Source organism: Galeopterus variegatus, unplaced genomic scaffold (genome assembly GCF_000696425.1).
Source record: "Galeopterus variegatus unplaced genomic scaffold, G_variegatus-3.0.2 Scaffold299, whole genome shotgun sequence".
NCBI lineage: Eukaryota > Metazoa > Chordata > Mammalia > Dermoptera > Cynocephalidae > Galeopterus > Galeopterus variegatus.
In genome coordinates, this window is record NW_007726410.1 from 558335 (window position 1) to 581450 (window position 23116).

Consider the following 23116-nt stretch of genomic DNA (forward strand, 5'->3'; position numbering starts at 1 on the left):
CAACAGTCCTTGTGGGTGCTGTATCCAGGAATCTTGGAATCAACACTTTTACTTTTTAGAATTTTATGAGATGAATTTTTTTTTTTACTTTTCCACTACATGAAGGAGGGATTTTATGTGATACAATGTACATAGGTGTGCCAGAAGGAGAAGAGACACTGAAATGGCTTTAAAATCTTCACTTAAAATCTAGAGGCAGCAACATGGGAAACCAACAAGCAACTCTGAGAAAATATTTTTACAATTAAAATGCATTTAAGTAGGGGATTCAAGAACCAATCAAATAACATTTGTATACAGATAACTTTAAACTTTCACCAGCTTTAAACATAACCTGCTAGTTATTATATTAATTCTTTAGTATTATCTTCAGATAGAGCTTTACTTCCAAAGTACTTTCTCATTTGTCAAATGTAACAGGAGAATGAACAATGGTAAAATTTATTTCTTAAATGTTTTATTCTTTTCTTTTAATCAGTACATATTATATTAAGTATAGAATTTCCTTAAAAATTAACAAATAACTGAGTTTCACTGTTAGAATATTGTCATAGAGAAGAAAACATCTGGCTCCTTTGACTTTTCTTTTTACATTTAGCCAAGTTCCAAGTAGATTATCATATTAAGGTTCTTCTGTGTCATTTTTGTCCAAGTTGTGACAACTAAAAACAAAACACAAAATCATTGAAAATTTCACTGCAGCCATATAAAACATGTTTGCCTTGTTTCCCCTTTATGTAGTCAACCAGATTTTGATATTCAATGTAGTTGCCTCCTCCCACCACAAAAACAATTGCCTAACAATGCAAACAGAAAAAAAAATAGGTATAACTTTCAACATATATATTTATATATATTTATAAATATCTTAAGAAATTCACACTTTCATCACGGTAAAATTTAGGCTTCCTATTTTATTCACTGCATTCCTAGAATAATATATTTTAATTTAATATTCACCACTAACTCAAATCTTTAACATTTGTAGATATTTAAAAACTGAATTATAAATATAATAAACACTATCATAGCAAAGAAATGTAAACCTTATTAAGTTCAAATTCAACTCACAGAAAACAAAAACCCTAAGAAAAGAAATTAACTTAGTATGAAAATGCAAACAGAAATGTCATGAGCAACTTCCCTACTGACAGTTCTCTTCTCCATATATTTTTGTATTTCTAAAAGATGATCAAAAGAAAAGCCTTTCAATTTTGGAAGGCTGGGTAAATTCCTATTGGATCAATTCTCCCAGAGATTATAATTATAAACTTTAAAGACCCTGAACCACTCATGAATGGGAGAGACTCAGAAGTGGGATTTGAGCTACTTCCCAAGAAATGAGTTTGAGTCCAAACAAGGTAATTGCTTAATAAACTCCCAAATCAACATTTTTTAGAGAAATGGAATTCAGTCTCCAAAACATCATATTCACAACATTGAAGATGCAATCTAAAATTAGTCAATATATAAAGAAACAGAAAAATGTGACCCATTCTCTAGTGAAAAGACAATCAATGGTGACCAACAGTGAAATGACCCATATGTTGTAATTAACATACAAGGTTATAAAAGCAGCTATAACTATCCTCAATGAAGTAAAAGAAAACATGCTCACAATGAATGAAAAAATAAGAGAAACATAAAGGAACCAAATGAAAATTCTAGAATTGGTAAATACATTACTTAAATAGAATGGAGATAATAGAGGAATGACTTAGTGAAACTGAAGTGAGAGCAACATAAATTGTACACTCTGAATGATACAATCCTCAAGGATTAGTGGGACAACAAAAAAACTCAAACATATATGTAAGTGAAGTCCCAAAAGAAGAGGAGACAGAAAATTGGGCATAAAAATATTTGAAGAAATAATGGCTGAAAATTCCCTGAATTTGGTTAAGGTATAAACTTAAAGATTCAGGAAGCTCAGTGTTCCCCAAGCAAGAAAAATACACAGAATGTCATACATATATATAATATAATCTTGAAAGCAACAGAGAGAAATGGTACATTATATATATAGTCATGTGCTGCATAATGATGTTTCTGTCAATGACATACCATATGTACCATATTTATAATCCCATAAGATTATAATAGCTATGCCATATAGCCTAGGTGTGTAGGAGGCTACCATCTAGGTTTCTGTAAGTATGTTTTATGATGTTGCATAATGATGAAATCACCTAAAGACAAATTTCTCAGAGTGAATCTCCATTGTTAAGGAATACATGACTTAACGATGTTACAGTGATTTTAATTACTACTAACTTCCTGAATAACTACTGACTTCCTATCAGAAACAATGGAGGCCAGAAAACAGTGGATTAACATCTTTAAAGTATTGAAAAACTATCAATCCAGAATTCTGTAAAGCAAAAATAATAATTAACAAAGGTGAAATAGACACATTCATATTACAAAAAGAACTCACTGCTAGCATATCTGAGCTACAATAAATGCTAAAAGGAGTTTTTCTGGTCAACAGATGGAAACTAGAATCTACTAGAAGTAGAGATGAAGAGCACTGAAAACTTGAAATATCTGTGCAAATGCAAAAGATTTGTTTCTTTATGATGTTCATGACTAAGACACAAATGATAACACTGACCATTGTCTTGGTTAATGTATATAGATGTAAAATATATAATCACAGTATAAATGCTGGGAGAATGAGTCTATATGGTTGCAAGGTTTCTACATTTAATGCAAGTGGCACAATATAAGTTCTAGTCTATAATCTACAAGCAAAGATGTATATATTATGACCTTTGGAATAGCTGCGGAATTAATAATGCAAAGATAGAGCTAAAAATTCTGTGGATGAATAAAAATAATTTTCAAGTAATCCAAAGAAAGGCAGGAAAGAAAGAACAGAGGAATCCCAAACAGGAGATTAATAAAAAGCAAATAGTATGTGGTCAATCATTATCAGTAATTACGTTAGATGTTAATAGACCAAAGACTCCAACAAAAAGGCAGAGACTATAAGAACGGCTAATAAAAAAAAAATCCAAGTATATGCTGCTACAAAATAAACACTTTAATAAGTTAGAAGTGGGGCCGGCCCGGTGGCGCACTGGCGAGTGCGCCGCTTGGGAGCGCGGCAGCGCTCCCGCCGAGGGGTCAGATCCCATGTGGAGACCGGTTCCCACTCACTGGCTGAGCGCGGTGCGGGCGCAACACCGAGGCTTGCGATCCCGTTACCGGTCAGTAAAAAAGACAAAAAGGAAAAAAAAAAAGTTAGAAGTGAACAAATGGAAACAGTAAGTATAAGGGGCAAGACTGGCTATATTAATATGAGATAAAGTAGACTTCAAGGCAAAGAGCAATAACAGATATGTAGAGGAATACTGTATAATGATAAGTGTCCATTCATCAGGAAGATACAATTATAAATGTACATGTACCTAATAACATCTTCAAAATATAAAAAGCAGAAATTGACAGACCTAAAGTTGGAGATTTTAATGCCAATCTTTCAGTAGATGATAAAACTAGACCAAAAATCAATCCAACAAATACAGAGTATCTGAGCAACGCTATCAGTTACCCTGACCAAACTGATATTTATAGAATCCTACACTCAAGTTCTGCAAAAGCACGCTCTTGTTAAGCACACATGGAATACTTAGCAAGTTACACCAAACGTTGGGCCACACAAGAAATTTCAATACATTTTAAAACAGTGAAATTATGTGGAGTATGTTCAAGGGAACTAAATTAGAAATCAATACAAATAAGACATCTAGAAAACGCTTAAACACTTGAAAACAACAGACCTATAAATAATACATGGGCTAAAGAATAAATCACAATGTAAACTACAAATTATTTGCAACTAAATGATAATGAAAATACAACATATTAAAATTTGTGGAATGCAGCTAAAGTAGTATTTGGCAGGAATTTTAATTTTATGGCTTTAAATGCTTATTTTAGAAAATAAAGTTAATAACTTAAGTTTCCAAGTTAAGAAGCTAGGAAAAAAAGAGCAAAGTAAAACCAAAGTAATCAGAATGAAGGAAATAATATAAAGAGTAGATACTGATGAAACAGAAAACAATTGAGAAAAGTACCATATAACATCTGGTTCATTAAAAAGACGAACAAAATTGAGATTCCCTTAGTTAACCTAACTAGGAAAAAAGATAACATTTATATGATGATCTCAGAATAGGCAAACTAATCTACGGTGGTAGAAAAATATCAAAACAGTATTTGGGCAGGGATTGAGAAAGGATATAAGAGAACTTTATAGGGTGATGATAATGTTCTCTATCTTGACAGGGGTTTGGGTTACTCAGGCAAACACATCTGGCAAAACTCATGAAGGTACACTTAAGATTTGTGTATTTATTGCATATTCTACTTCCAAAGTGGGGGGAACCCTAAACAAATAATGAACTCTAAGGTAATGATATGGGCATTGAAGTATTAAGGAGGAAGTGCACCGATAGCTACAATTTACTTTGAAATTAATAAAATAAGTTGGAGCAATAAATAGATTTAGGGATGTGGGGGGAACCCTAAACAAATAATGAACTCTAAGGTAATGATATGGGCATTGAAGTATTAAGGAGGAAGTGCACCTATAGCTACAATTTACTTTGAAATTAATAAAATAAGTTGGAGCAATAAATAGATTTAGGGATGGATAGGTATCTTACAATACTTATAAAGCTTGTAGAGTAAAACATTAATGGGGAGTATGCAAGTGTTTATTGCAAATTCTCTTCAAGTTTTCTGTATGTTTGAAATTCTCATAAAACCTCTGAGGTGCTAAATTAAGGTTAAAAATACAAGAACCATGTAAGGATAAGGAAGTTGTGCTGGAAAATGAATGCTAGAAATGGTTACTAAAAATTAGTACAGGGTACAGTTATGATTTTTATGGCAGCTAAGGTGAGTGGACTTTATTGTATCAACTGAGCACATGCTATTCCCTAAGAAAATTGCTTAATCTCTCAGGCCCAATATGTGATATGCTTGGCAAAGTCAGAAATGTGAACAGTACGCAAGGAAATGTGGGATTGGATTTTGCCTAAGTACACTATTCCAACTGCAAATTCTTATGTTCTTACAGCTGTATGGCTTTTGGTTTTAACTGGTACAGATGAATAAACAGTTTTCTTTCTCTCTTTAGAAAAATATCAACATCATCTTGGGGTATGTTAACAGAAACAAACTAAAAAGGTATACTTTACCTGTTTTATGAACTGTGTAGCATTGAAAATTTCACTGCAGCCATATAAAACATGTTTGCCTTGTTTCCCCTGTAAAAATTGGAGACAGAACTCAGATACAAGTAACAAGAAATATTTTTCAATATTCCTAAGAAAAGAGATTAACCTGCTAGGACTTTTGTTATTCTTCAGGTTTTTTGGGGGGTGGTGGTAGATTTTAGTGTACATGTCTATCCTAAAATAAAGGGGAATACAGTGGTAAAATGGGCATAGTGTTCCCCCTCCACCCACACTGTTGGGTGCCATTTCTTATTACACTAAAAATGGAATTAATTCTTGCTCCTGTGAAATATGGCAGTCATCTGATTATCTATAAATTCTTAGACCAACATTCTTCCAATGTAGAATCTATACTACTTGAAGAAAATATTCTTAGTTTTGTTTTGCTTAAAGTAGGATATGGCGCAGATAGCATGGATTGTCATTTCAGTCTCACTTGTGGAACACTGTATTTATAAGTTAATATATCCCATTTCATGTTGTAATTATGAATTTTGTTCAGTCCTTAATGCTGACATTCTTATTAATTTACCTTCAAGTTCACATACATATAATATTTCTTTTGTAACGTAAAAAGTTTATTCCATAACCAAGTAATTTGATAATTCATCAAAAAACCTAAGGATGATGGCTTTGCAACACAAAAGGACATTTCTTTGTGATGTGTAAGCTGACTCAATGTCCTAGCTAGCCATCTCTGAGAACAAATAAAACAAGAGATACATATCACTTAAATTTTTTCAAAATGAGATGGTATATGCAGCAATTATACATGGTCATATAACTGGGATTCTTGAGGCTACACAGGATATATAACTCACATGAGGCATTAATGAAGGCAGAAGTTATAATATAGGAGAAAGCATAGGGAAACATCAGAGGGGCCCAAAACATTCTAGGCACAGCTTCCAGGATCCTATCTTAGTAGAACAGGACCCATTTCATCTTCAATGTGAACCACCAAGATACATTCCAAATACCTTGGTATCAGGGGACCCTCATTGTTGTTCAAAGAGAGGTCTTTTATACCCCTCTGGTCACATAGGCAAAATCAGGCTCAACAGCAGAAATCAAGAGACCATGATAGAAACCAGTTGCAAACCATCAACATTTTCTGTTAAACAATGCTGGCAAGCTACTGCACATTGCCCCTGATCTATTTTGGACCCTAGCACAAGACTATCTTCATTACTAGTTAGTACATTTCACTCAGGTTTGGCCAAATGTCAGCACCATGGTTGCCAGTATTCCTAGCAATAAGCACAGGGTTGGAGGAGATCAGCTGAGATTAAGCCTAAACTTGTACAATCCATACTTCTCCCGCCCCCACCCTTGGTTAAGTGTTCTAGATCAAATCACTCATCAGCATTTTTCTTTCTGTATCTTTTACAGCATTTATAGGGCAGAAAAACAAGGATAAACACCAAAATACTAATCATTTGTATCATCCAATGAGGTGTAGGTGTAATTAGAAAAAAAAAATTGTAGTTTACTAAATACTCCAATGCAAACTTATACTTTTTTTTTTTTGTCAGAACAAATGGGCAGCCTTCCCTGGGGAGGGTAGCCTGTTTACTGAATACAAAGGATATATATACAAACTGAGTACACAAAATAACTGCACATTCTCCATCCATAGTCCATGTCTCCAAACCCCCTCTTTCCTACCTCCAGGACCAGGCTTACCCTGGGCAACAGAGGAAATAAACTGCCAGGGCTTCCGGCCCCTAGAGACACTTGGGGAAATGGAAAATTCTGAGGCCACTGGGGCTTTTGGGTTCTCCACTGCATCCTGCCCAGAGGGTAGTGGGGATGGAAGAGGTGTATAAGGCACAGTTGACTTGGCCAGAGTGGTCTTTGGTTTGGTTTTCCACTGGAGGTGGCACAAAAGGGAAAAGGGGGGCCTGGCCCGAGGCNTCTCTATCTTGACAGGGGTTTGGGTTACTCAGGCAAACACATCTGGCAAAACTCATGAAGGTACACTTAAGATTTGTGTATTTATTGCATATTCTACTTCCAAAGCGGGGGGAACCCTAAACAAATAATGAACTCTAAGGTAATGATATGGGCATTGAAGTATTAAGGAGGAAGTGCACCGATAGCTACAATTTACTTTGAAATTAATAAAATAAGTTGGAGCAATAAATAGATTTAGGGATGGATAGGTATCTTACAATACTTATAAAGCTTGTAGAGTAAAACATTAATGGGGAGTATGCAAGTGTTTATTGCAAATTCTCTTCAAGTTTTCTGTATGTTTGAAATTCTCATAAAACCTCTGAGGTGCTAAATTAAGGTTAAAAATACAAGAACCATGTAAGGATAAGGAAGTTGTGCTGGAAAATGAATGCTAGAAATGGTTACTAAAAATTAGTACAGGGTACAGTTATGATTTTTATGGCAGCTAAGGTGAGTGGACTTTATTGTATCAACTGAGCACATGCTATTCCCTAAGAAAATTGCTTAATCTCTCAGGCCCAATATGTGATATGCTTGGCAAAGTCAGAAATGTGAACAGTACGCAAGGAAATGCGGGATTGGATTTTGCCTAAGTACACTATTCCAACTGCAAATTCTTATGTTCTTACAGCTGTATGGCTTTTGGTTTTAACTGGTACAGATGAATAAACAGTTTTCTTTCTCTCTTTAGAAAAATATCAACATCATCTTGGGGTATGTTAACAGAAACAAACTAAAAAGGTATACTTTACCTGTTTTATGAACTGTGTAGCATTGAAAATTTCACTGCAGCCATATAAAACATGTTTGCCTTGTTTCCCCTGTAAAAATTGGAGACAGAACTCAGATACAAGTAACAAGAAATATTTTTCAATATTCCTAAGAAAAGAGATTAACCTGCTAGGACTTTTGTTATTCTTCAGGTTTTTTGGGGGGTGGTGGTAGATTTTAGTGTACATGTCTATCCTAAAATAAAGGGGAATACAGTGGTAAAATGGGCATAGTGTTCCCCCTCCACCCACACTGTTGGGTGCCATTTCTTATTACACTAAAAATGGAATTAATTCTTGCTCCTGTGAAATATGGCAGTCATCTGATTATCTATAAATTCTTAGACCAACATTCTTCCAATGTAGAATCTATACTACTTGAAGAAAATATTCTTAGTTTTGTTTTGCTTAAAGTAGGATATGGCGCAGATAGCATGGATTGTCATTTCAGTCTCACTTGTGGAACACTGTATTTATAAGTTAATATATCCCATTTCATGTTGTAATTATGAATTTTGTTCAGTCCTTAATGCTGACATTCTTATTAATTTACCTTCAAGTTCACATACATATAATATTTCTTTTGTAACGTAAAAAGTTTATTCCATAACCAAGTAATTTGATAATTCATCAAAAAACCTAAGGATGATGGCTTTGCAACACAAAAGGACATTTCTTTGTGATGTGTAAGCTGACTCAATGTCCTAGCTAGCCATCTCTGAGAACAAATAAAACAAGAGATACATATCACTTAAATTTTTTCAAAATGAGATGGTATATGCAGCAATTATACATGGTCATATAACTGGGATTCTTGAGGCTACACAGGATATATAACTCACATGAGGCATTAATGAAGGCAGAAGTTATAATATAGGAGAAAGCATAGGGAAACATCAGAGGGGCCCAAAACATTCTAGGCACAGCTTCCAGGATCCTATCTTAGTAGAACAGGACCCATTTCATCTTCAATGTGAACCACCAAGATACATTCCAAATACCTTGGTATCAGGGGACCCTCATTGTTGTTCAAAGAGAGGTCTTTTATACCCCTCTGGTCACATAGGCAAAATCAGGCTCAACAGCAGAAATCAAGAGACCATGATAGAAACCAGTTGCAAACCATCAACATTTTCTGTTAAACAATGCTGGCAAGCTACTGCACATTGCCCCTGATCTATTTTGGACCCTAGCACAAGACTATCTTCATTACTAGTTAGTACATTTCACTCAGGTTTGGCCAAATGTCAGCACCATGGTTGCCAGTATTCCTAGCAATAAGCACAGGGTTGGAGGAGATCAGCTGAGATTAAGCCTAAACTTGTACAATCCATACTTCTCCCGCCCCCACCCTTGGTTAAGTGTTCTAGATCAAATCACTCATCAGCATTTTTCTTTCTGTATCTTTTACAGCATTTATAGGGTAGAAAAACAAGGATAAACACCAAAATACTAATCATTTGTATCATCCAATGAGGTGTAGGTGTAATTAGAAAAAAAAAATTGTAGTTTACTAAATACTCCAATGCAAACTTATACTTTTTATTTTTGTCAGAACAAATGGGCAGCCTTCCCTGGGGAGGGTAGCCTGTTTACTGAATACAAAGGATATATATACAAACTGAGTACACAAAATAACTGCACATTCTCCATCCATAGTCCATGTCTCCAAACCCCCTCTTTCCTACCTCCAGGACCAGGCTTACCCTGGGCAACAGAGGAAATAAACTGCCAGGGCTTCGGGCCCCTAGAGACACTTGGGGAAATGGAAAATTCTGAGGCCACTGGGGCTTTTGGGTTCTCCACTGCATCCTGCCCAGAGGGTAGTGGGGATGGAAGAGGTGTATAAGGCACAGTTGACTTGGCCAGAGTGGTCTTTGGTTTGGTTTTCCACTGGAGGTGGCACATGCAGAAAAAGGAGGGCCTGGCCCGAGGCTGCGCACAGGGAGGAGCTGAGTAGGGGCCAACCCCAGGCCCTGCCGCTGGCCTCTTCGCACCCACTGCAAGCAGCTGTGGAGGTAGGGGACTTGGGTTCCAGCCTGGTTTGTGGTGGGAAGGGGAGACACCATGACAGACATGGGGATGGATCTAGCTCAGGTCTCTGGGAAAGCAGCTATCCAACCCAACTCACCTCCTGCAGGGCTCTCTCCAGCCTGACTCAGTGGGACCCAGACTGGAAGGTTAATGTTGTGAAAGGAAGCAGGCAAGGCCAGCGCCCTAGGCACCCAGGGTTCAAAGGCAGGTCACACAGTGTGGCTGAGTTCCAGGAAGAGGTGTGTAGAAGCTCAGCAGAAGGGGAGAGCTGAGCAAACTAGGACCCTCCCCCGACCAGTGCAACAACTCCTTCCTTCCCACTTCCTCTTGGAGGACTATGAGTGGGCACAAAGGGTGTGCACTGATTGCTCCAGCCTGCCCATACTCGTGGCAGTCACCAGATGGCACCTTGATGCAACTGCAGAGGAGGGAATGAGCCTGAAGGGGAGGGGCAACAGGCAGTACCAAACAAGGGCCGACAATGGAATCCTGATGGGGAACCCCCTGCCTTCACCCAGTGCCCCCAGATAGCAGCAGTGGGATTCTAACTCCCTACAGTTGAGAAGGAGGCACCTGTGGAATGGAATGGGTATCCAAAGGGACAAAGGAGGTAATGGTGGGCTCTGTAAAGAAGGCACTGAGGGTAGGGGGCTAGTGGGCAGGAACCTCCTCATAGAGTGCGGTGGGAATCTGGGACAAGCCTGCCACCAGCATGCCCACATAGTGCAGGGCTAGCGTCCATGCCACGGCCCTAAAACCTGAGGTCTTGGCGAATCCTGCAGCCAGGAGGGGTCCCTGGGGCACCATGAAGGAAGACAGATCTAGACCAGGAGGTGGAGGACTGTCTGGATCTAGCCAGGTGCTGGAGCTCCAGTCAAGGCACAAGCTTTGTGCTTAGCTGGACCTCCCACTGGAGCATAATCTTGAGGGTCAGGATGTCATGGAATGTGGGAGCCAAGGAGGAAGGATCTGTGGAGAAAGGCGGGATTACAGAAGTAACTCTCCTAAAAGGTCCTGAGGCAGAGCCAAAGGGTGAGCGAGACAGTGAAAGCCAAGTCCTGTCCCTTCCTCCAACTCATACCAGAGCAGTTGCCCACAAAAAGGGGTGTCAGTGCCAGACCCAGCTCCCAGTTTGGGGGAGGGTCACAGCCCCCTTAGCCACCTCCACACCAGGCCCACAGTGAGGATGGGGTTGCTGAAGGCACAGAGAAGGGGCTGGGGCCATTCTCCACCTACTGCCAGCTGTATTGGCCTATCTTCAGAGAGGGTACTGGGCTCAGATAGTACAACAATGTGCAGCCAGGCTGAGACGGTGCCATGTGTGTACCACAGCCAGATTGCTGCTGGTAAGGCAGGTTGAACATGTGGTGTGACTTGCTGGAACGTGTGGAGTGGCTGGAAGGCGTGGACTGGGCAGGTCTGGGTGCTCTGGCAGAACAAGGAGGTGCGTTTGAGGAGGTTTCTGGGAGATGGAGTGATGCATATTTTTCAAGAATGAAGAGGCTGCCATGCTCACCACCCAAGGGTGCCTTGGCCTGCAGAGTAGTCATATGGGATCTGGAGTCCCTGTCAGCAGGCAGTCAGTAAAGTCCTGGGCCAGGTTGGAAACACTGGGCCAGGGCTCCCCTAAGTAACTGTACTTGCCTCTGAGGATCTGCTGGTACAGCTGGATGCAGTTGTCATCCTCAAAGGGCATGGTGCCACTGAGCAGAATGTAGGCGATGACGCCCAGCACCCACATGTATACTGAGTTGGCGCAGGGCTGTGGACCAGCACCTCGAGCTCAATGTACTCAGGTGTGCCGCAGGTGGTCTTCACCAGGCAGTCATCACCCTTCTTGTGGGCATTGGCCAGGCCAAAGTCAGTGATGATGATTTTGGAGTCAGTGTCTGGGTGGTAGTAGAGCAGATTCTCAGGCTTGAGGTCTTGGAGTGTGATGCCCAGTGCGTGGAGATAGCAGACGCCATCTAGCACGATCTGCAATCACTCTGGTGGTGTCACGCTCAGTGAAGGAACCCCTGGCAATAATGTGGTTGAAGAGCTCTCTGCCAGTGGGCAGCTCCATCACCAGGTATACATGCTCCTTGATGGAGTTTGGTTGTGTTGTCCCCGCCAAAAAACATCTGGAAATTTGATCCCCAATGTGGCAGTGTTGGAAACTGACTGAGTCCTTATGAATGGATTAATGCTCTCCCTGGGGGAGGGGGGATTAATGAGTGAGTTCTTGCTCTACTAGTTCCTGTGAGAGTTCATTGCTTAAAAAGACCCTGGCACCTTCTCTCTCTCTTGCTTCCTCTCTTTGCTTCCTCTCGCCATGTGATCTGCTCATACCCGCCGGCTGCCTGTCACTCTCCACCATGAGTAGAAGCAGCCTGAGGCCTGTGCCAGATGCAGCTGTTCCAGAATCGTAAGCGTAATAAACCACTGTTCTTTATAAATTACCCAGTCTCAGGTATTTCTGTTATAGCAACACAAAACAGACTAAAACACTCCTCCACCTAAAATACTTCCAACAGCTGGATGATGTTGACATGATGCACCCAGCATAGCACACACAGTTCAGACTCACTCACCTCCTGCCTCTACTGGTACTTGGTCTCAATCATCTTGACAGCATATGGCTGCTGGGTTGCCCACATGAACCACTTTGCTGAAGTGAAGCTGCCTTGAGCAATCAGGGCCTTGATATATGTGGGTTGAACTTGGCCCTGTACTTAGCCATGCCCTGCATGGTGGTTCTGAGGGATGCTCTGTGTGGCCAGTAGTGGGGGCACCAGGGCAGGGGTGTGCATATTGACCAGCTGCTAGGAAGCTAGCTTTGAGAGAGCCAATACCATCCATCTCCATGATGAAGGACTTGTATAACATCACTCTTAGTGTCACTGAGGGGTTCCACCTTCCTGGCCAGATTCAGGTGGACATCCTTGGGCAGCTTGGGAAGGACCTTGCTTATCCCACAGCCCATCTTGGACATGGGGGCATCCTCTCCAGTGACGTTGCAGAGCTGCTCTGCAGGCAGCACCTGTCTACACCTTGCATAGACGGCAAGCTCTTTTGGCATCTTGGTGGCTCTGCTGACTGTCTCCGCCATCCTTGGCTGTCAGCAAACTTATTCTTAATCATAAACAAGGTTGACTAAAGTAGTTGTTCACCATTTTAGTTCTTCCTTCTGTTAAAAATTGAACTTGATGGAAAAAGAAGAAAAAGAAAAAGAGAAAAAAAAAAAAGGGCCGGCCTGGTGGCGCACTGGAGAGTGTGCCGCTTGGGAGTGCGGCGGTGCTCCCGCCGAGGGTTTGGATCCCATGTGGAGACCGGTTCCCGCTCACTGGCTGAGCGCGGTGTGGGCCCAACACCAAGGGTTGCGATCCCGTTACCGGTCAGTAAAAAAGACAAAAAGGAAAAAAAATAATAATTGAACTTGATGAAACATACCAATACACTGATTCAATGTAAAATTAATTAATAACTAAATCTAGTTCTTTTTCTTGCCAATTACCTTCCATCAAAAGAACATCTTGTGGTGGTATTAAGTCAAATTCCCAATACATTTGGTCATCGATATCAGTATTATCAAATATAATTGATGAAATCAATTTTACCAATTATACCAAATAGCAATTATGAGTTACATTAACATCATTACTAAATAAATCAGAATTACTATATAGTATGTTCTTTGTCTTCACAACAAATGTGGTACTCGCCCATTGTGTCATGGACTAGTGTAAACAAGGGCCATGTTAGTTAATTCTATATTACAAGTCTCCTGCAGGCACAGCCATGTGTTTTGCAGCCATGTGTTTTGCTTTATACTACAAGGTTGTACTGACATGGGTTTCTGATGATGTGAGGAAGACTATCACAGACCTACTACTAGCTCAGTTCCTCCTGAATATGGATGAATGGTAGGAAAAATATTAAAATTATTTGAGCAAGGTAAACAATAAGACTAAAAGGGATTTAAAAAAACCCTCAAGGACAATTAAACTGGGGCTTGATAGCTACTAAAAGTTTAATGGATCTAAAGTGTATCTATGAAAAACACAGTTAACATCTTACTTAATGGTGAAAGAGTGACTAGATGCTATGCCCTGAAGGTCAGGAAGAAGACAAGGACATTTGCTTTTGCCTCTTCTATTCAACAATGTATTGAAGGTTCTAGTCAGGGCAGTTAGGCAAGGAAAAAAAAAGGAAAAACATTCTGGATAGGAAAGGAAGAAATGAAACTTTATAGACGACACAATTTTATATATGGTAAATTCTAAAAATCCATTAAAAACTATTAGAACTAATAAACAAGCTCAGCAAAGTTGGAGGATATAAGATCAACATACAAAAAAAAATCGATTGGATTTCTATATACTTGCAATGAACAATCCAAAAATTAAAAAATTAACAATAGCATAAAAAATATGTAAGAATAAATTTAATGAAAGAAGTGAAAAACTGATAATCTGAAAACTTCAAAATATTGTTGAAAGAAATTAAAAATACAGATAAACAGAAAAACAGCACATGTTCATGGATCAGAAGACTTAATATTGCTGAGATGAAAACACTCCCCAAGCTGATCTACAGCTTCAACACAATCCCTATTATATCAATTTATGTCTTTGTAGAAATTGACAAACTGATTCTAAAATTCATACGGAATTGCAAAGGACCCAGAAAAGCCAAAACAATCTTGAAAGAGAATAAATTAGTAGGACTCTGATCACGTGTTCTGATTTCAAAACTTACTACAAAGCTGAGGTAACCAACACAGTACAGTACTGGCACAAGGACAGTCCTACAGATCAATGGAATAGAATTGAGAGTTCAGAAATAAATATATATGTATGAATATATATTTCTGAATTGAGAGTTCAGAAATAAATATATATGTATATGTATGGTCAACAAGGCTGACTGACTGTTGTATGATTTTCAACAAAGTTGATTGCCAAGACCATTCACTGGTGAAGGAACATCTTTTCAACAAATGGTGCTAGAACAGTTGGACAGCCATTTGCAAAAGGATAAAGTTGGACCTGACTTCATACACAAAATTAACTCAAAATGGAACAAGGCATAAACGTTAAGAGCGAAAACCATAAAATTCTTAGAAGAAAATATAGGGATAAATTTTCATGACCTTGGACTTGGCAAAGGGTTCTCAGATATGACAGTAAAACATGAGCAACAAAAAAAATAGATACACTGGACTTAACCAAAATAAAGACAACATAGTGGGAGCAAATATATGCAAATCACATATCTGATAAGGGACTAGTATCTAAATTACGTAAAGACCTCTTATGACTCAATAATAAAAAGGCAAAATAACCCAATTAAGTGGGAGCAAATATATGCAAATCACATATCTGATAAGGGACTTGTATCTAAATTACGTAAAGACCTCTTATGACTCAATAATAAAAAGGCAAAATAACCCAATTACAAATGGACAAGGGATCTGAGCAGACATTTCTCTAAAGACATACAAAGGGCCAATACACACATGAAAAGATGCTTGTCATGTCATCAGGGAAATGCAACTCAAAACCACACTGAGCTACCACAACTACCAGGATGGCCAGAATCAAGAAGTCAGATAAGTGTTGTCAATGACGTGCTGAAATCAAAACACTCACACACTGCTGGTGGGAATGTAAAATGGTACAGCTGCTTTGGAAAACAGTCTGCGGTTCTTCAATTACACGTATAGTTACTACGTGACCCAGCAATTCTACACCTAAGTATACACGTACAAGAAATAAAAACATGTTCACGCAGAATTACACTGGCTGTTACCTATGGTTCTAGGTGGACAGCAATAGGTCTTGCCCAGAATAGACATTCATTTTGGATTTGAATTTGTACACCTGGTAGCTGTAGGAAATAGATTTAACATTATTAGAGGCCATAGCAGAAATGTTTCATTTTGGACCCCTTAGTTATACACCATTTGATAAACCCATATTACTGCAGGTGCAGTTCAACCATGTGCTAAGAAGCATCATTACAGTAGACTGACATATAACTCACCAAATACCAAGTGGACTGACTGAAAATTGTATCAAACATCTGAAACATTTACTTTCCCAACTAGGTACATCTCTTTCTAATAAGAGAAGGAGTGACTTGCATGATAGAATGTATGTCAAAACATAATAGGCATTGAATTAAAGAGGGAATCAACGCTGGATAGATTATTAAGATATTGTAGGAAAATAAAGGGGGTGTAGTGGGGTGAGGTTCTAAATTTCTTCTAAAAATTTTTCTTTTTCTCTGCCTGATTCTGTAGTACAGGGACATGGATTGCATTTACAAGTTCTGGCCTATCTGGCTTGTACAGTATGCATGATTTGTGCAAGATTAAGAACAAATTCTCACTGGACTATCTGGTTTGTATCTGGTTGTATAGTAAAGAAATTATACAATTTTTCTTTAAAGTTATACTTTCACTTCAGTCACTACACAAGTGATTAGTATTTTGGTATTTATCTTTCTTGTTTTTCGTTCTACAAATGTTGTAAAAGGTACAGAAAGAAGAATGATAAATGATTAGAAAAAGCTTAACCAAGGGTGGGAGTATGTGGAATATATAAGTGTCTACTGCAACCTTGTGTTTATCCCTGGGAACACCTGGAAACAGTCATGTTGAAAACCCTTGGCTAAACCTAAATGAAATGTACTGAATAGCAACTAATATAGTACTGTGCTAGGGTCAAGACAGACCAAGGGGCAACTTATACCAGCTTGTCAAGCATTGTTTTTAGAGATTGTTTGCACCTCGTTTCTGCCATGTTCTCTTGGTTTCTGCTTTTGAGGCTGATCATGTGGCCTAATTTTGGCTATGGGACTAGTGGGCTATAAAAAACCCTTTCTTTTACAAGATTGGGGCTCCTCTGATTCCAAGGTATCTTACATATATCTTGGTGGTTCATGATCTGAAGATGAAGCATGTCCTGTGCAACTGAGACAGCATCCTGGTGTAAATGTAGAAGAAAACCCCTACCATCTTATATATACTATAGAACTAAATTTGTTTTCCCTTTACAGCTTGCCCTTAATGGTTAACTAAGATTGTATCAAAAGCAGACATCCTGTCTTGCCTATATGTCCCTCAAAGCATCCTGTCTTGCAAAGCAGGAAGCAGCTGTCCATCACACTTGAAGATGTCCTACATCCTGTATATATTTCTCAAAAAGCATTCTGTCTCATCCAGGACATCTCTCAAAATATCCTGTTTCACCCGATACATATACCTATATAAACCCCAGCCCTCAGTCAATCAGGTAGGCTTTACCCTCTCTGTTTCCTGGTCGATGTCTTCTGAAATAAAAAGCCTTTAATTTCTGTCTGGCAAGTGTGACTGGCGATCCTATACCAGCGAGCACTTGGACCCACACAGGTCAGGGATTCACTGGACTAAGTAAGCCTCTGACATGTTGGTTGAAGATGAAGTAGAATCCTATGGGACTCGTTCATTACCACCAGGAGTTGTATCTGTTAGTTTTAGAGCTCTGTGACCTCTGTCTATGTGGGCTTTTTTCCTCCTGCTGTAGAATAACCTCTACCTTTATTTAAGCCTTACATGACGTAAGGCCATAAAAAATAATCATTATTTAATGTTTAGTGAATAAATTAAGATTACAAAATGTCAATCTAGGGCTGGGCAGTTAGCTCAGTTGGTTAAAGCGTGGTGCTGAGAACACCAAGGTCCAGGGTTCAATCCCTGTACTGGCCAGCCACCAAAAAAAAAAAAAAAAAATCCTACACCAAATGTCATTCTGTTAACAATAGCTAATTCTGTTGCCCCTGCATTTTAAATGGTGTTTCTGCTCTTCAAATAATGTTCCTTTCTGCATATCTTTTTGTTTAGTTGTCTGTTACTCCCTGCTAACCTCAGCTATGAGCAGCAATCCACTTTTTATATGCTACCTATAAAGCTCTTGTTTACTGGCAAAAAAAACTACAAGTTTGTTAAAAGTATGTTGCTGATTTAAGTTAACAGGATGGGAGTAAAGTGCTTATTATTCAGATAAATGAATTCTGTAAATTATTTCACTAAGGGAGACTTTTTGAATGAAGGGCTTGATTGAGGTCTCTAAACATTTGAAGTTATATTTAGAGAGTTGCAAAGTGCATTATACAAATGAGATACATTATTTTCCAGATTAAGTACAACTTTAGGCCAGAAGTAAATGTGATAGGAATAGGAAAACAATGAAAAATGGGCATTTCTTTAAATGCAGGATTTTAAAACTACCTCATAGAAAAGGAATTATGTAAGGATCAGGACAGCCACCAGAGAATGCTAGTATTCTAAATACATAGAACTGTGAAAACATCAAACAATAGAATAAAAAAGGCCAAAATGTACCTTTATGTAGTCAACCAGATTTTGATATTCAATGTAGTTGCCTCCTCCCACCACAAAAACAATTGCCTAACAATGCAAACAGAAAAAAAAATAGGTATAACTTTCAAGCAACATGGGTTTTAGTCTGTAACCTATTCTAAAACTGAGGTAAAAAACACTAGCTACCCAAAGGTCACATTCTAAGCACTTGATGCTTTTAACTATTAAGAAATTTGTTTCTAAATAATCTATAAATTTATAAATTTCTAATATCTATTGAATGGTAAAAGCAAAAAAAGGATATTTTTCCAGAAACTATAAATAGAGGAAAATAACTACATTCTTCAATTAAGTAATAGCAAATAAATACAAAGAGCTTTCTCCAAAGGACATTTTTGAGTTTGAGGTTATTTATCGTATGCAGGAAAACTAGAAAACTTAGCATTTACGTAATTTCAAACATATGTTATTTACTGTATTTATTTTTACTGAGAAGCTTCTCTGAATTTCACATGAAATCAGAGTCACAATATCTTCACAAATGTTTGGAATCCAATTTTAGAAAAAAGTTCCACACATAGAAAACTCATGGCAATCTGAAAAACTTCTTTCTCTGGGAATTATTTTTGTGTCAGTTATTTTTAAGCTTAAAATATTAGATGTATAAGCACCTTTATAAATCAGGAAAATACAGTTGCTGAGAACATAATTTTTTTAAAAGAAATTTGGATGTACAGAATTGAACTCATCAAGATTGCCATGCACTAATGATAATAAAGTCATATTCAAGACAAATATATTACTCCAGACTGCTTGGTCATTATTTCATCTTTCCTTTCTAGGAGAACAGAATTTTTATATGGAACTTACCTCTTGGAATGGATTTTTGCTCCTGGGAACTGAGCTGCAATAAAGACAAACTGTACTGAAAATTTCACCCAGGGCTTTTATTATGGCTAAAATGTAGGAATGGGAAGTACACACATGCACCATTAGATATTTATTTACAGTTCTACCTCCTTCACCTAATTCTGCAGAGCCTGGTAGTGAACTGGGATACAGAGGAAGAAGCTAGAAGAGGTACATATCTCAGTGTCTAAAAGGAAATGAGGCAACTTATTGATTTTAAAGTAAAATTCAGAAGATTGATCAGCAGCTCCCAGGAGGAGAAGTGGAAATCCAAGTATAGGGTAAATTGATGAAGCATGTACTTTGTGTGGTAAATTTTTACCACACTGATAACAATATTACATATAATTTGTGGATATCTACAATTGTGGAAAAACTGTATAAACACATGTATGGGAAGGATAACAACTAAGGAAGGAAAGGAGAAATGGGAGGAGGGATCTGTATTTTGCTACAGCTTGTTATTTCTTTATTACATATTTATTACATATTTTAAATGCACTTCCTTGGTGTCAAGAGATCTTTAATAAAGACATTTTTCAAAGCTTTTGCAAGTCAGACTTATATATTCCTTGACTGCTAAAATAGGCTGTACAGTGTGACTTATAAGGACAATTTAGATTGTCTTCAAAAGTAATATTTGAAAATCTCAACTAAGAGGAGAGAGCTATAATCTCCCTTAATTGTTCAGAGGCTGATTACACAGTTCTATCATTTTTCCTCATTTCTATGGACTGTCTGAATATTCCGTGGAAGGGGCCAGAAGTCTGACTGATCAAAATGCCTCATCATCAGTGTTTAACTTCCCTCCAGAGTGCTTTACGTTCCTCTAAAAGTAGACATGAAATGAGAGGTGAGACTTAAATAGCACGGCATTACTAGTTATTAATATGATAAACCAAGATTTAATTGTGATGGGATAACTCAGGAGAAGGCTCTGTTAAGACGAAACTCTGAGCTTATCTGTCTTATCAATGCCAATATTCTTCCTCATTACGCATAAGCTACATTTAGGATTAAAAGTTTCTGTATCTACTTGTTAGCTAAATGCAAGAAAGGGAAAATATATAAGCTGGAGAATTATCAATATAGGAAAAGAGTTGCAATTCCAGTTTTAGAGTGTACAATCAGTGGTTTTTACTATATTTACACAGTTGTACAATCATCATTGTCTAATTTCAGCACATTTTAATCACCCTTAAAAGAAGCCCTGTATCCCTCAGCAGTCACTCCTCATTTCTCCTTTCCATAACTTATTCTTTGTCAAATTCTCTCCTGCCAACTGCAACTGCTATTTGAATTTACCAGAAATACTATCGGAGAAGAGAATGACAATTTAATTATCTAGTGACTATCTAGATTATCTGTCCTGACTGCCCACAAAGACGAGAAAGCTTGGCATAGGACAAATACAAAGTTCTAAAGATCCCAGACATAAGGTACAGGGCAAACTAGCTTCATTTAAATTTAAGTGCTGGAAACAATTATTCCAACTACAAGGGTACTTCAAAAAGTTTGTGGAAAAAAGGAATTAAAAGATAAGACACTTCATGAAGTTTTTAAAGACCCCTTGTAGTTATTTTTTCTTCCTGATTCTGTCTATTCTTTCTCTGTATCTTGTAGGCTATTTTTCATATCACCATGAATTAAATCTTGAAAAACAACATCCATAATAAACAAATAATACCATATCATACCATGTTTATATCAAATTCAGAAACTATTTATAGAATGTTTAATTGCTATAAACTGTTACTTATAGCAATGGCACCCAGGGACTTGGCGTGTATGGATCAGTTAAATAATAAAACAACAAAATAACTGGTATCCAACATAAAGCTGTCTTTTCATTTGTCCAATAAGAATATTCACTTAAAAATACACACGTTATTCCAAATTCCCCTCCCCTACAATTAGTTTGTAATAATTGCTTCATTTCATAAAAAAACAGTAAACATCTAAATGTATTTGTATGTGCATATACACTTGGAAAGAAGAACACCAAAATGCTAAGTATAATTACTAGTGATTATCTCTGGGTAATGAGATTGTACACAATTTTCCTTGCCAGTTTTCTATATAGTTTGAATTTTTAATAAGCAGTGTTACTTTATGATGAAAAATCACTTATTTCCATTCTTGATAGGAAAAACCCACAACAAACTACAGAAGACAGAAGCTGCTTACCTGTCATTGCCCCGTAGCATTTTGGGATCAAAATATCTATAATCATCAGTTTCCTGTTAAAGAAATAGAACTTTACCATGACTATGGAATTTCTCTTTAGAATGCAGGAAAAACCCACAACAAACTACAGAAGACAGAAGCTGCTTACCTGTCATTGCCCCGTAGCATTTTGGGATCAAAATATCTATAGTCATCAGTTTCCTGTTAAAGAAATAGAACTTTACCATGACTATGGAATTTCTCTTTAGAATGTCACAGTTTGGCTTAGAGTATTTTATGTTAATGAATCTATCACTTTTGTGGAATGTGTAACTGCCACCCCTAACATTTACTGAGCACTTACTATGTGCTAAACTTTATTCTAAGTGCTTTACATGAAATTACTCACTTAATCCCCATAACAGTCTTTCAGGTAGTTACTACTGTTATCCCTGGTTTTCAGATGGGCAAGCTGGGATACACAGAGGTTATATGTTTTTCTAAGGTCACATAACTAGTAAGTATGGGAACCATAGGATTTAAATCCAGGCAGTCTAGTTCTAATCCCCAAGTTCCTAATCACCATGCTATACCACTTCCCCCAAATACACCTTTTTTATAGGCCTGAAAGTATCTCAAGTACGTAAGTTTTTTTTTTAAAGAATTTTATTACATTATCTTTATATGTCCATGATTTTACTGAACAAACAGAATTACCTAATACAGGTTCACAATTTCTCTTATTTGAAATCTTTGGAGTTAGGTGTATTTCAGAACTTAGAATTAAAAAAATTTAGAATTAAAAAAATAGGTAATATCGTACATATACTGTATATAATGGGTGCAACACCCTATCATCTAACATTTCTGTAGCTAAATATATGATTAACATATAATAGGTAAATAAAAACTATAAATAGCCTCAACTTGAGTCCAGGTCAGATTTTCACACCAAATGAGTTATACAAAATCTTAGTTTTCAGAGCTTTTTGGATTTCAGGGGTTGTGGACCTCTGTACTGACCTGGAAACTTAGTTTCTTGGTATTAAAGGAGTTAGAAAGTACTGCTCTACTGCTTGATGGTGTAATTATTTCCTAATTTCTTCAGATCTCCTTCCTCACCTCTCCTTCCACAGCAGAATCAGCCAAAGAAACTCATTCTTTTCTGAAATGTGGATGGTCCTACCAAAACCTGATCAATAACAAATACACTACATGTGTTGCTATTATCTAGGCCTGTACCTAATGATGGACACTTCTAATCAATCACAGCACTCTCATTAAACCCAGATGTAATGTCAGAATCCTTCAACACGGGGTCCGAGAAATCACTACCAGCCAGATTTACAAGGCAAAGTGAAACCTGGTATCTTTCCTCAATCTGAATTTATTCAATTAAGACAAATCAAAGGAGAAAACTTATTAAATCTAAGTGATTAGAATGCTTCTAGAATTAGGTTATAGCATTCTGAAGTATTTGAGATTAGATACATTCAAGATTACTTGCCAGGTCTAATTTGGTATACTTGGCTAATCTCTTCAGTGACTCCAAATCAACTTGTCCATCTGGGAACAGGAGAGGGAAAAGAGAGTGTAGGCAGCTGCCTCACTAGCAGATAGATAAAGGCTTTCAAAACAGAAAAAAATTACTTCTTTTTGTTTTTTAAGGGACAGAATTTTTA

The 23116-nt window shown here is 37.6% G+C and overlaps 1 protein-coding gene and 1 pseudogene across 1 annotated transcript in view; both read right to left on the bottom strand.

Annotated features, from left to right (window-relative positions):
* Positions 1–440: 440 nt before the first annotated feature.
* SCFD1 (sec1 family domain containing 1) overlaps positions 441–23116 on the bottom strand; it is a 107729-nt gene continuing 85053 nt past the window's right edge. Inside the window, exons 21-25 of the mRNA XM_008567159.1 lie at positions 21604–21656; positions 19230–19263; positions 18381–18446; positions 7961–8029; positions 441–662 (exon numbers count right to left, since the gene is read on the bottom strand). Of these exons, the coding sequence (XP_008565381.1) occupies positions 639–662; positions 7961–8029; positions 18381–18446; positions 19230–19263; positions 21604–21656 (246 nt within the window). The 3' untranslated portion in view covers positions 441–638. The remainder of the gene's footprint in view (positions 663–7960; positions 8030–18380; positions 18447–19229; positions 19264–21603; positions 21657–23116) is intronic.
* Positions 11245–12977, bottom strand: LOC103586035 (annotated as a pseudogene).